The sequence below is a fragment of the Elaeis guineensis genome, chromosome 5 (assembly GCF_000442705.2).
Source record: "Elaeis guineensis isolate ETL-2024a chromosome 5, EG11, whole genome shotgun sequence".
NCBI classification, from domain to species: Eukaryota; Viridiplantae; Streptophyta; class Magnoliopsida; order Arecales; family Arecaceae; genus Elaeis; species Elaeis guineensis.
This window is the reverse complement of record NC_025997.2, coordinates 10,786,550-10,800,557: the sequence shown is the minus strand read 5'-3', so window position 1 is coordinate 10,800,557 and position 14,008 is coordinate 10,786,550. Positions and strand designations below refer to the sequence as shown.

The 14,008-nt window shown below is 36.1% G+C and overlaps 1 protein-coding gene across 1 annotated transcript; it reads left to right on the top strand.

Moving 5' to 3' along the window:
* The first annotated feature begins 832 nt into the window (after positions 1 to 832).
* Positions 833 to 6,851, top strand: LOC105044887 (leucine-rich repeat receptor protein kinase HPCA1). Its single transcript, XM_073257503.1, has 19 exons — positions 833 to 1,146; positions 1,742 to 1,865; positions 1,932 to 2,003; positions 2,325 to 2,399; positions 2,499 to 2,570; positions 2,658 to 2,819; positions 2,965 to 3,039; positions 3,118 to 3,189; positions 3,309 to 3,380; positions 3,468 to 3,536; positions 3,630 to 3,704; positions 3,798 to 3,869; positions 3,980 to 4,114; positions 4,221 to 4,690; positions 4,764 to 4,916; positions 5,186 to 5,325; positions 5,413 to 5,632; positions 5,726 to 5,961; positions 6,234 to 6,851. The coding sequence occupies exons 1-19, from the start codon at positions 1,068 to 1,070 to the stop codon at positions 6,738 to 6,740; spliced, it is 2,880 nt and encodes a 959-aa protein (XP_073113604.1). The 5' UTR covers positions 833 to 1,067; the 3' UTR covers positions 6,741 to 6,851.
* Positions 6,852 to 14,008: the final 7,157 nt, after the last annotated feature.

The following is a 14,008-nucleotide window of genomic DNA, read 5'->3' as shown; positions in this document are numbered from 1 at the left end:
TTATTTTAATTAATTTTAAAAATTTTATTTCTTTTAAATTTTAAATTATAATTCTTATTTTTTTTAATTTTTTATTTTTAATGATATTTTTTATTTTTTTATTTTTTTGAACATTTTTGGCAAGAATTTGAAATGATGTTTTTGAATTAAATTTAAATTTTTTATTTTTTTAAATTAAAATTTATAATTTTTATTTCTTTCACATTTCTTTCTCTTCTTTTTCTTTTTCTATGATATTTTTAATTTTTTAAAATTTTAAGATTTTTATTTAGATATTTTTTTAAAAAAATTAATTTGAAAAAAAAATCATCTAAAATTATCTTTTTTATTTGAATTACAAATTTAAATTTTTATATTTTAAATTTTATTCAAAATTAAAAATTTAATTTATTTATTATTTTAAAATTTATTTTTTTCATTTTTTTTTATTTTTTTAGAAAGAAAAAATAAAAAATATCATTTTGAATGGTATTTTTAAAAACGCTAATGACGTTCTTAAAAATGTCATTTTAAATGATATTTTTTATTTATTTTTTTTTTTTGGAGGATGTCTATGCGGAAAAAAATGACTGACGTGGCGGGAAGAAAATATCATTCAAATTAATATTTTTTTTATATTATTTGTATAAATAAATTAAATTTTATATTATTTATGTAAATATTTTTTTTTATATTATTTAGAAAAAGAACTCTCATCTCCCTAAACAGTATCATTGGCTGTTGGACTAGACGTAGAAAAAGGTGAATGGTGACAAGTCCAATCCCATCTTATCCTGAGATAATTATTCTCAAGACCCAGAAAAAGAGAGCCTTTGAGACGACTGTAATCACACCGATCCAAGGTTGACTGACTTCGAACATAAGGCAACGCCTTTTGGACAAAGAATTCTTTTCTAACTTCCAGTCTCATGATTTGATTCCTGGAACCCAGAAGCCTTGATGGAGAGAATGATGGTAGTTACCAGCTCCTACTGTGCTAACCCACTAAACTAAGTGGCTTCTAATACCAGGCTGATCGCTGAGGGACGACAGGGGGGGATACTCGCCTTCTCCAAGCTGCTGCCGGCATGGGAACGGGCCTTCTGCTGCTGCTTGTATTTGTTGCAGGCCTTCAAGTCAGTTCTGGCACCACAGATCTCACGGATGGTATTTCTCCTATCTCTGTCCCTCTGTATTGTTAAGTTGATAAAGAAAAGACGGAGGTTTGTCTTTGTTGGATGTGGATTCCACATCCCCAAAATTTAGCAGTGGTCCGCTGAGAGTGTTGTAGTGCTATTACAACACAGATACATGAAGATGCTGTACCTCCTATAATTTCTGTCAGAAAGACCTTTCTCCATAAAAAGTCCTTTTGTCTGTAAAAATCACACACACACAATTAAGCTTCAGTTATACAACAATAGAGTTGAATTACCCACTCATACATGCAAGAGAAATTTTAGCAAGAGGTCTCTTGATATCAATCCACGTTGATTCAGATAAACCGAGCGCCTTAGCCGAGTGATCCTTCCACGGCACCCATTGACTCATAGATTCAGTTGCCGCAACCATATTTCAGGAAATATCCATCATCTGGTTGGTTTAGAAAGTAGAAAATTCTTTCCATAATCTAACAATTCATTTCGTAATACCTTTTTGGGTTTGGACTTCAGTAGGGAGATTTCTGGTTCACTTCAGAGATTTCTCCTTTCAAGTGAGGGAAGCATATAAAACTAACCATGAACCAATGAATCACTTACAGCTGCTCTTCTCCGATCTCTAATGGGTGAATGGCAGAACACACTACCAAATTGGGGGCAGTCGGATGATCCCTGTGGTACACCATGGATAGGAGTCAACTGCAGCAATTCCAGAGTGACTGTCCTGTAAGCTTCTGAAATTATCATCAGCTGATATTGCCGAGTCTCTTTACTAACCCATCATATTTTCAGGAAACTGTCAACTATGGGCCTCAAAGGTACTTTAAGTGGGGACATAGGGCAACTCAGCGAACTGCAGATCCTGTAAGTTTGACACTGCAGATCAGATAAAATTTGAATTATTCCAGTGTTGCATGGATGTAACAACATGCAGGATGCTAATAAAAGATTATAAAATACAACTATATTTAACCTCCTGGATCAAATAGATAGTGCCTTAAAAATCAATAGAATGGGACGCCTGCACTATGCCATTTTGGATGCAAATTTCAACAACCAACTTCAAATCATTAGCACTTATCAACTTCAGAGCTTGACAAATGTAACAGGGTCTAAACCTTTTTAAGTAAGCCACTAATACGCAAGCTCAGTCGTATTATTAGGATTTAACAATTGCACCTGCAGGGACCTGTCCTACAATAAAGAGCTCGGCGGTCAACTTCCTGCAAATATTGGAAACCTGAAGAAGATCAACACCCTGTAAGTTCAACGGGCCTGTTACCGGGACCCATACTTCAATTCAAGCTTATCTAGACATTTTGAAGTTTCCTTGACACTCACAACTTTCCTATTTCATAGAATCTTGATCGGCTGCAACTTCGGTGGTGAAATTCCAGAGGAATTAGGAAATATAGGAAACCTCTCATTCCTGTAAGATTTACTGTAACATTCGTATATTCTGCTCCATCTTCCTGACTGAAATGATTAACAGGTTGAAGGATTTGATTTTTATTCCAGAGCTCTCAATTCAAACAAGTTCACTGGGAGGATACCTGCTTCCCTGGGTACCCTTTCACATCTCTACTTGCTAGATGTGGCGGACAATCAGTTGAGTGGGCCTATCCCCATTTCAAATAATGGGACTCCTGGACTGGACCAGCTTTTGCACACAAAGCATTTGTAAGTCTTTGATATTCTTCATGACTCTGCCATCAATGATGTAAATTACACAACATGTAGACAAGCGTATGTTATTTCTGTCTAATGATTATCTGTTTTTACTTCTGTCTAATGAATATATGTCGCTATTTTGTGTGCTAAGCAGTCATTTGAACAAGAATCAGCTATCAGGTCCCATCCCTGAAGAGCTCTTCAGCTCAAATATGACGCCGATACATGTGTAAGTTGCTATATCCCTGTTGCTAGTTTCCGTCTCTTGGATCTATAGTTTCGACTCCTGATGGTTATCTTTGGTTAGACTTTTTGATGGAAATCAACTTACTGGAGAAATTCCATCTTCCATAGGGCTATTAAAATCTCTTCAGGTTTTGTAAGTGTCCTTCAACCGGATATGCCTCCAGTTATACTATCACATCAATCAGCAATCTCTTTTCCAACTTGATCATATTGTATCAGGTGTATTGATCATAATTTGCCCTTCTGTAACAGGAGACTTGACAGAAATTTTCTGAATGGCTCAGTTCCGTCAAATATTAACAACCTGACAAGCATCACTGATCTGTAAGCTATCTATTAACCAATCAAAATCCGACAAAAGAATATCAGATATATAATAGCTTACAGTTTTTCCCTATTTGCATCTTTCAGTAACTTAGCAAACAACCAGTTAAGTGGAGCTATGCCAAATCTAACTGGGATGAACGACCTCAACTATGTGTAAGAACTCAACTATGTTCTAGTGGTACTTTCATGCCTACCCTTCATTTTCAAATTAACCGGTAACTTGCAAAGCCTTCATATGGTCCACAGGGATTTAAGCAACAACACATTTGATCCTTCAGAAAGTCCAGCTTGGTTCTCGCAAATAGAGTCTCTCACTGCTCTGTAAGTTCTCTGACTGCCCATGAAAATTGCAAGTAATTTTGTTTTAACTAGCTGGAAGTCTTAACAAAAACCTTCATGTTGGTGGTCATTCAGAGTGATACAATTTGGAGGGCTTTATGGGCAAGTGCCACAAAAGCTGTTCAGCTTTCCTCAACTACAGCAAGTGTAAGTTTGCCATAACAGATGATTGACTGAAAAGTGGAAGAGATCCAATGAAAGGAAATCTTAAGTACTGATACACAACAAACTATTTGATTGTTGTAAACCTTTGACAGAATACTTGATGACAACAAATTCAATGGAAACCTTGACATGGGCCACAACTTTAGCCAGCAATTACAGCTCGTGAGTTTCAAAAATAACAACCTGGAATCCGTCACCCCGACTTCCAGATATAACAATACTTTAATGTGAGAATTCCAACATTCCAATCTACGATTACTGAGAAATGAAGTGCATCCCTGTTTTGCCCATCACAATATTTTTTTGATTACCTTCATTTCCTGTTAAATGCAGTCTTGCTGGAAACCCTGTGTGCAATAATAAGCCCGCAAATATAGATTGCAGCCCTCAGGGAAAGCCATCGGCACCTTACTCCACCAGTCTCGCCAATTGTGGTCCTAACCTATGTTCCCCAGATCAGAGTCTCAGTCCTTCAAAATGCAACTGCGCCTATCCATATGAGGGAGTGATGTTCTTCAGAGCACCTAGCTTCCGAGATGTGACAAACAGGACATTGTTCCAAAAGCTGGAGATGTCCATGTGGACAAAACTTGGCCTAGAACCTGGCTCAGTGTTTCTTGAGAACCCCTGTTTCGATGCTGATTCTTTTCTGTGGTTGCGAGTAAAACTCTTTCCATCTAATGGAATGTACTTCAGCCGGCCTGAGATTCTGAGAATTGGGTTTGATCTGAGCAGTCAAACTTACAGACCTCCAAATATTTTTGGACCATACTATTTCATTGCATCATCATACCCTTTCCCAGGTGTCCACTCCATTCCTTACTCAACAATATAAAACAAATGAATTTGTTATACTGAACAAAACTTACATTCCAGATGTTGAAGGAAGATCCTCGAGAAGCATTGGTTTGATCACTGGAATAGCAGTTGGTTGTGCTCTTCTACTCCTTGGACTTGTAGTATCAGCACTGTATGCCTTGAGACAGAAGAAACGGGCACAAAGAGCAATGGAACTGAGTCGACCTTTCGGTAATGTGCTTCATAAAACATGCCATTTATAATATCTTTCTTCAGCAAGTGAAGCATTTATCCATCAGAGAAGGCAGGATGTGTCAAATTGCATCTTACACAGATCGGTCAACAGGCTTAAATCTTAGACTCAAGACCACAGATCCATCAATATTCGTATAACTGATAGATACGATTTTCATCTGCTAATGTACCTCATCATGTACTGTACTAGAGAAAAGCATCAAGAAAGCACATAGAGCTTTCTGATAGTATTCTTTTTCTTTCAGCATCATGGACTTGCAGTGGTGAAGATAGTGGTGGTGCACCACAATTGAAAGGAGCAAGATGGTTTTCATTTGATGAACTAAAGAAGAGCACCAACAATTTCTCGGAAACTAATGAAATTGGATCAGGTGGCTATGGAAAGGTAATTTGATAAATCCTATGCCTGTCGGAAAATATCATATATTGGGAACATATGACAAATATTCAGACTACTCTATTTCCTCTTCAGGTCTACAAAGGAATGCTTTCAAGTGGGCAACTAGTTGCGATCAAGAGGGCACAACAGGGATCCAAGCAAGGTGGACTTGAGTTCAAGACAGAGATTGAATTGCTATCCAGGGTTCATCACAAGAACCTACTAGGACTTGTAGGTTTCTGCTTCGAGGAAGAGGAGCAGATGTTGGTATATGAGTTCATGCCTAATGGAACGCTACGTGAAAGCTTGTCGGGTACGTTCTCCAAAATATCTCAAAAAATTTGTTATAGTCATTTACCTTTTTATAGTTATTTATATATTTTGTTGCTACAATAATCTACTGCAGGGAAGAGTGGAGTACAACTGGATTGGAAGAGGAGAATCCGCATTTCACTAGGCTCAACAAGAGGATTGGCTTATCTCCATGAACTTGCTGATCCTCCCATAATTCACAGAGATGTTAAGTCAAGTAATATCCTATTGGATGAAAACTTAACTGCAAAGGTTGCAGATTTTGGCCTCTCAAAATTGGTATCAGACAGCGAAAAAGGATATGTTTCTACACAAGTAAAAGGAACGCTGGTGAGTGTCAGTCTATATACTAGTGCGAGTATTTATTTTGTTTATCAGCATCTTGCAGTACCACAAGCTTGTTTTTGTCTCTGTCATACATTGCAAAAGAATCATCTATGTGAAATATTATATCACGAAGTATACTAGTCGATTCAAATGATACATGCATTAGAACTTGATTGAGTGTATGCAACTAAGAATTTGACATAATCAGCATGGCTTTTCAGCAACTAGCATGACTGAAAGATAGTGTTCTAATCATCTCAGTTTCATCTTTACAGGGTTATGTAGATCCTGAGTATTACACAACACAACAGCTGACAGAGAAGTGTGATGTTTATAGCTTTGGAGTGGTGATGCTAGAACTGATAACTGCTAGGAAACCAATAGAGAAGGGCAAGTATATTGTTCGTGAGGTGAAGATGGCAATAAATGTAAAAGATGAAGAGTACTATGGTCTCAAGGAGATAATGGATCCCATAATTCAGAATACAACATATCCAGTAGCTTTCAGACGATATGTAGAATTGGCTATGTGCTGTGTCGAAGAATCAGCTGCAGACCGCCCAACAATGAGTAATGTTGTAAAGGAAATTGAGACCATGTTGCACGATGATGGTCTGAACACAAACTCAAATTCAGCATCTTCATCTGCCACAGACTTTGGAAACTCTAAGGGTGCTCCTCGTCATCCTTACAATGACTCATATCCTCAAAAGGATGTTAGCAGCAGTGCTTTCGCTTACAGTGGCGGATACTCTCTCTCAGCAAATCCTGAACCCAAGTAGCAGATATTCCTTTCTTTTTAGATGATCTTTCTTTATTATATATTTCCACCACATATTTCTCGGAGCACTAAACAAGTATATTTTGATGAATAAATGTTACTGCATTTTGTATGTCCAGAAAAAATTTCCCCCAAAAAGCAATGCCAATATATATATATATATATATATATATATATATATATATATATATATATATATATATATATATATATATATATATATATATATATTTTTTTTTTTTTTTTTTTTTTTTTTTTTTTTTTTGATAATATGAGGGGTACTCTAATTACCTCAATAGCAAATTGCTATTGATATCAATAATATGAGGCTTTTCTCACAAGATTTTAACATTTCAATTAACGTTTATAATATGTCATAAGTTTTCACCCTTTCTTATAATTTCTAATTCTTTTATCTTGTGAATTATTCTTTCTTCCATATTTTCCTTTTAAAGAAAACAAAAGTATCCCTTGTAGATGGTCCAGAAGTAAGTAGCTTTGTTGTAAATGAAACAACACTTGGTAATCAACTAGATAATTGTTCCCACACCGTCCACATAATGCAGTCTTTACCTAATGTATGGCACACCATATAACAAAAGAAATTGATATATTTATATGCTCAAGGACATTCTAGTAATTACAACCTCAAGGAACAAATCAAGATGAAAAATGTTACTGACGGCTGATGGAGATCCAAGATCATGTCACGTTGCATGGGAGATCCAAGGATTTAGGAACTTATATTGGAGTTAATTTTAGTTGTCAATTCTGTATTTTTATTTATCTTTGGTTATTTTTAGTTCAAACGATTAGTGTGAATCAGGGGCTGTGATTAAAAAAAATCTCAGATTTAATTGATAGCTTGATGATCTAGTTACTGCAATGATACTGTTAATGCAATATTATTCAGGCTACAAGTCCTGGGTACTGCTTTCAAAGAAAAGATGTGAACAGTAACTGCTACACTATGATGGCTATTTTAGGGAGAGTAAAGTCCTCAGTTTGTTTTTTCTTTAAATAGAATGAAATTTTGGGTTATCTTTTCTCCTTCCCTGAGGTATCCAACTCAACCTGATCCAAAATGGGGTGGATATGAGTTCGAGAAAAAAAAATTACCCAAAGTGGATTCGAATCGGATACAAATAATAATATACCCCACCATAATATATATATATATATATATATATATATATATATATATATATATATATATATATATATATATATATATATATATGTGTGTGTGTGTGTGTGTGTGTGTGTATCGTGTACTCTCTCTCGTTAAATAAAATCTTCTCTCCCCCTCCCTCCAACCCCGACACCCAATGCTGAACCCTAGCCGAAAAGCAGCCTGGCGGCTCTCCACTTCCCTCCCAACCCGACGGCTAACACCCCAACCCTAGATCCTTAGCAGCGGCCCGACGGGTCCCCACTCAGTACTCCAACCCCCCGTCCCCTCACCCTGGCACCTAAACCCTAATGATGGCCCGATGGATGCTTGTGGTGGATGTGGAGGGTGCCTGTAGTAGAGAGGAAGCGATGAGGCCTTGCTCCGGCTAGGTGATGGACGAGGATCATACCGACGGTGGAGAGGAAGCGGGATCGAAAGTTCCCTCGAGAGAGGCGACAGCTTGGTGTAACACCCTATGCGATAAAAGAGAGAATTTTAGTAGTAGAAGAGAAAGAAATAGTTAAACAAAAAGGGGAAAAGACACTTATATGTGAAGTAGCACCAGAGAATGGGAAGGGAAAAGCATCATTGATCATCTGGAACATAGATCTGAGACCAACGAAGAAGCTTCAGCCCTAGACGGTGGTAGGGTTTGAATACGAAAGGAGAGAAAGAGAGGAAAGGTTCGGCCAGGATCTAGGGGATGTTTGGTTGAGGGGAGTGGAGGTCTGGAATCAAAATCGAAATGGATGACTCCCATTTCAACCGTTTGGTTGTGAGGAGTTTCATTCTGATTTCGATTCCAGGATAGAATGGGAATGGCTCAATCTATATAGAACTCAATCCCTACTCTCTTCTATGGATTTAAATTTTCATTCCCATTTCGATTTTCATTTCGGTCACGAACCAAACGCTTCGAAGGATTTGGTCATTCTGATTCTGATTCCAAGCCATTCTAATTCTCATTCCCATTTTGATTTCTGTTACAAATCAAACATCCCTTAGAGCCTTCCAGATTTTATATATCAGTCGTATTAACGTGGGGTGAGAGAGATCCAACTCGATCCATTTTTTTCAACCCGTCAAGAAGTAAAATGAGCAGCCCAAGTCCAGCCAACAGAAGTCCAACCAGGCCCATTCAGATGCCAAACAAATCATTTAAATAACCAACCATATATTTCATTTCACAGGCATTCTATTGTAATTTCAGCTTAATAGCTGAGTATAAATAGAATGTAATAGAGCTAAAGGAAAAAAAAAAAAGGAATGAATAGTCAATTTTCCCTCCTAAAATTCTCCCACTCTTCCTCCTCTCAGATCCATCTCCCAGATCTCTTCTTCTCTTCTCTGAACTCTTCTTCTTCTCTCTAACTTACCTGAATTCCTCCCCAAATCCTTATTCTTCCTCTCTGCTCTTAATCCAAACCCTTCCCTTCTTCCACTGTACCTGGGATCTGCACAGATCTGGGTACTGTCGGCCAGGAATTACTACTTCAAAGCATAGGAATGTACAAATTTACCTGGGATCTACACAGATTTGGGTAAGATCGGCCATGAGTTCCCACATTAGAGCATAGGGATGTTACACTAGGGCTCCATTCGCTACTTCGTTGGATCGAGCGTCGTCGACTAGAGGAGGCGCCGTTGTTGCTCAGGGGAAGCATCCTCGTCGCTCGAGGGAGGTGCCATCATCTAAGTTTCCCTATTCAGCCGCTCCAAGCCTCCTACCTCCGGCCTCCCACCCAATTAGGCAAGATTTTTTCCCAGATATTTTGATTTTTTTTTTGTATGTTTGTTTGTTGTTTTTTTTTTTGGTTTATCTTCTTTTCTATCAGAGATTGGAGGGGCCTGGGATTTTTGATTGAAGATCAGAAGAGATGGAAGATGGATTTCGCGTATACTCGACCCGAGTCGGCTACGGGGTGGGTATGGATTTCGATTTTTGTCAAATGAAGCAGGTATCGGTATTGGTCGACCCAACCAATACCCTCCCTATTCTTCGTACGGTGTGCTTCCTGGGTGATATTCTCTATGTTTTAATTTTATATTTCCTTATCGTTTAACATCTGATTATGTTTTCCCTACTTTCCTTTCAAGTACTAATCCTCAAATTTAGTTCTATCAATACTTATCCCTCTAGCAAGACTTAACCCTTGCTACATAAATTAATTTTTAACATCCAGCCAAATCCTTTTCTTTTTTTCCCCTTTTGCACCTACATCTCAACACACCCCTTAAACCCTGAATCCAAAAATCTTCTTTCCTGTAGAGAGCTTGCCTTGTTAGTTCACTTGATATGAAAAATCAGATCTAACTTCTGAACAGACACCACTAATATATTGTTTGGATTGGAGATACACGGGATTTCATAAAGGGAGAGAAGGAAAGGATAAAGAATGGAGGGTAGAAAAGGATTTTCTCAACCCCTTCGTATCCCTCACTTACTCAATTTTTTATACCCCCGATTTGAGATGTAATGGAGGAAAAATTTCATACTTAATTTTCATTTCCCTAACTTATTCTTAATAAAATTTTAATATTATAACTAGATCATTGCATACTCTATCTTCTCAACTGTCCCTTTTCTCTTCGCATAACTCAAAAACCCTATAGAAATTCATATGTTTTTAGTTAAACTAGAAAATGCTATGGGAACATCAATCTACGTAGAAATTCATATTTTTTTAATTAAACTATCTAGAAATTCATATATTAACCTTTTTATTTGTCAAAAGGAACGGATATTTCAAAAAGCTAAAATCATTCTCGAATAGATTTGTATGGATTCATATGAATGCCAACAAAAAAAAAAAATTAAAGAGAGCAGATTTGATAAGTATATTTGTCAAAAGGAATAGACATTTGTCAAAATATCATAAATATAATACATCTATTAATGAGAAAGGACATATTTATCAAAATATATATAAATTTTTTTTTACCTCTTCCTTAACTCCTCTATCCAAACAAAGATAAGGTATGTATCCTTTTTTATCCTTTCCCTCTCTTTCCAAACAAGAGTTCGTTAATTTCGTTATCCTCCCCTCCCTTTCCCTCCATTACCCTCCTCTCTCCTCTCTTTATGAACTCTCGTGTACCCTCAATCCAAACAAAGTGTAAGGCATTAACTCCATTCCTAAGAACCTCCAACCCTCTTATTTCCTATCTGAGCCCTAATTTCATTATGTTTGGATTCATAGCCCTATCTACTATCACATTTGCATTGAAATTCCATCTTTCATTGTTTTATTTTAATCAAAACTCAAGTCTGAATTGAATAGGTTCAGTCCTAAACCCAATCAGTTCCCTTTTGCAGATGGTACTACATCACAACATGACTTACACAGGATGGAACATAGACAATCTTTTGCTGAATCATTATTCTTAATCAACGATAGGCAAATTTACCTGAAGAAAATATCAACATTAACAACATTTGATTCTCATTTAAAACTTTACTTGAGAACAGTACGAGGGTTAAAATATCTATGAACAAGCACCGGAACCAGAGAAGCATAGACCTGCTAACAAAAAAGGTTGCCAGATCAATCTCCAGGAAACCTTTTGCATTGCATGAGCAGGAGAGAACTACCTTGACGCTATTTCTATCCTCAAGAAGTCCTTATCCTTATGAAAGACATCACAACTCAACACCATCGACAAGAATCATTTCACAGTTATTAACTGAAAACTAGTAAAAGCTAAAACACATCCATTCTACCGGCAAGTAGCCGTAAATATAATATTCATATTTCCAATATTTCTACCAAGATGGCATGACCAATTGTTATAGCCCGGTCCAATTAGGCTTTAAATCCAGCCCACAAAGCACAAACGAAAAAAAAAAAAAGGAAGGAAAAACAGAGGAGAAGACTCCCTTCAGTCGGCTGACTAATCGAGGGGACTGTGAGGTCCCCTGTTTCGATCCAAGGCAACCCGTGGAAAGAAGAAAAGAAAAAGAAGAAGGAAAAAGAAAAAGAAAAGAAAAAAGAAGAAGAAGAAAAAATAGAAAAAAAATATAGACTCTCTCCTATCTCTCTCCCTCTTTTCTTCTCTCTACTTTCTCTTTCTCTCTCTAGTCTCTTTCTACTTTCTCTCTCTAAGTTCTTTCTCTCTACTAAGATTTTTTAAAATTTTAAGAAGAATGATGATGAATTTAAATGATCCTAGTGATGGATTTTTGATCTGTGATAGCCGGACGGTACACCAACATCCACTTTGATTAGATTAGGTATTTTTAAGATTCTATTTTTCATGATTTTATTGAATTATCCACATGATAATTTCAGTATGATTTGATCTGATCGATCGAATTTTTTGAATCATATTGTCTGAGGAGTCCAAGATGAATTTTCTCTCTCTAAGCCATTTCTCTCTCTAGAATTTTCTCTCTCTAAGCCATTTCTCTCTCGATCGAATTCTCTCTCTAAAAAGATTAGTCAATGAAGGAATTTTTTTTAATATTTCTGATCTGATAAAGAATCTTGATCCATGATTGTTGGGCAGTGTATTGGCACTCACCTTGATCAGACCATAAATCTTTAGATTTGATCATCCATGATTTCGATCTAGTTGTGACTTGATTTGATCATATTGATTACACCAATCGAGATATTGGACCAATCGTAATGTGGGATTGTATCATCTGATCAATTCAAATTGTACCTCCTGAATTCTCTCTCCTCTGATTTTCTCTCTCTACTTGATTTTATGAAACCAATAAAGAAACTTCGGTTCTATCACTTCGAATCCGATTTGATCTGATAGTCAAACTTTGGATCGTCTATGTCCTAATTAGATTTTGATTAGATGAAATTAGATGATCGGACTCAATCTAAACTGTTGAAATATGATATTCGTATTCTTTCTGATTATTGAATTTAATCTCCTATATGTATCATTGACACCTGATAATCGAATATTGTGATATGGTTTATGAACTGAAGAATTTTGAAAGAAAATTTATAGAATTATGTGGATTTATTGGAATGCGTTCGAGGTAAGTAATATTTTACTTTTTCTAGATTTATCGATAAATTATAATATATTTTTCTGATATGATTTGTGAAATGATGCATAAATTAGATGAATGATATTTTGTTATGAAAATATCATATTTTGAAATGTTATGATGAAGTATGATTGAACATATTAATTTCATAATGCATTATATTGATTGATTTTGATACTACATAATTATATATTTTCTTATCGAAATTAGAATATGAAAAATGATTTATGAAGAATTCTGATATAAGAACAATATGAATTGATAACCTGACTATGTAAAGGACCCCGTCAATGGAGGTATATACGTTGGCAATTGATTTGTTCTGACGGTTTATGTCGCCAGTGAGACCAGTGACATGTCGCCAGAGAGACCAGCGACAAACCGTCGGAGAGACCAGCGGTTCTGAAGGACTTTGCTGTCAGATGATTCACAGCTCACCGCAAGAAGATACGCGATGTTATGATCCTACCACAGAGAAAATATGGTCATAGCTCGTGGTTGATGAAAAAAATTTAAAAATGAAAGAAATTAAAATCTCGAAGAAAATTTGAATTAAAAAAAAAAATAAATTTAGAATGAATTATATTGCATAATTGAAGTTGATTTCGAATTGATGAACTCTATATGCTTATAAATGATTATTTACTTAAATGCCTGATGAGATATGTTGAAAGTGATCATTGCTTACTGGGCTATCTAGCTCATTACCTAATATTTTACTGTTTTTATAGATGTTGAGGAATTAAGATGATACAAGATATGAATGGAAGAGTAATGAGAAGCAGAATCTCCATACTTTTATTTTAGACTGAAAATCTTATTGAATTTGATGTAAGGTGTATTGAATATTGTTGAATTTATTGAGATATTAAAGTTGAAATTTTAGATTGTTATGTTTTAGATTTAAATTATTGACTAATTATTTCGCTGTTGTTTTAGGATAGCATAATAAGATGCCTTGCATGCTTATGGAAAAAATTTTCTATGAGTATGCGGTGGTTGCCATGACCCTCGATTCACAATCTCGGGTCGGGGGCGTGACACCAATGCTTGCTGATTTCATCATTCAGGCGATTTAGAGAAA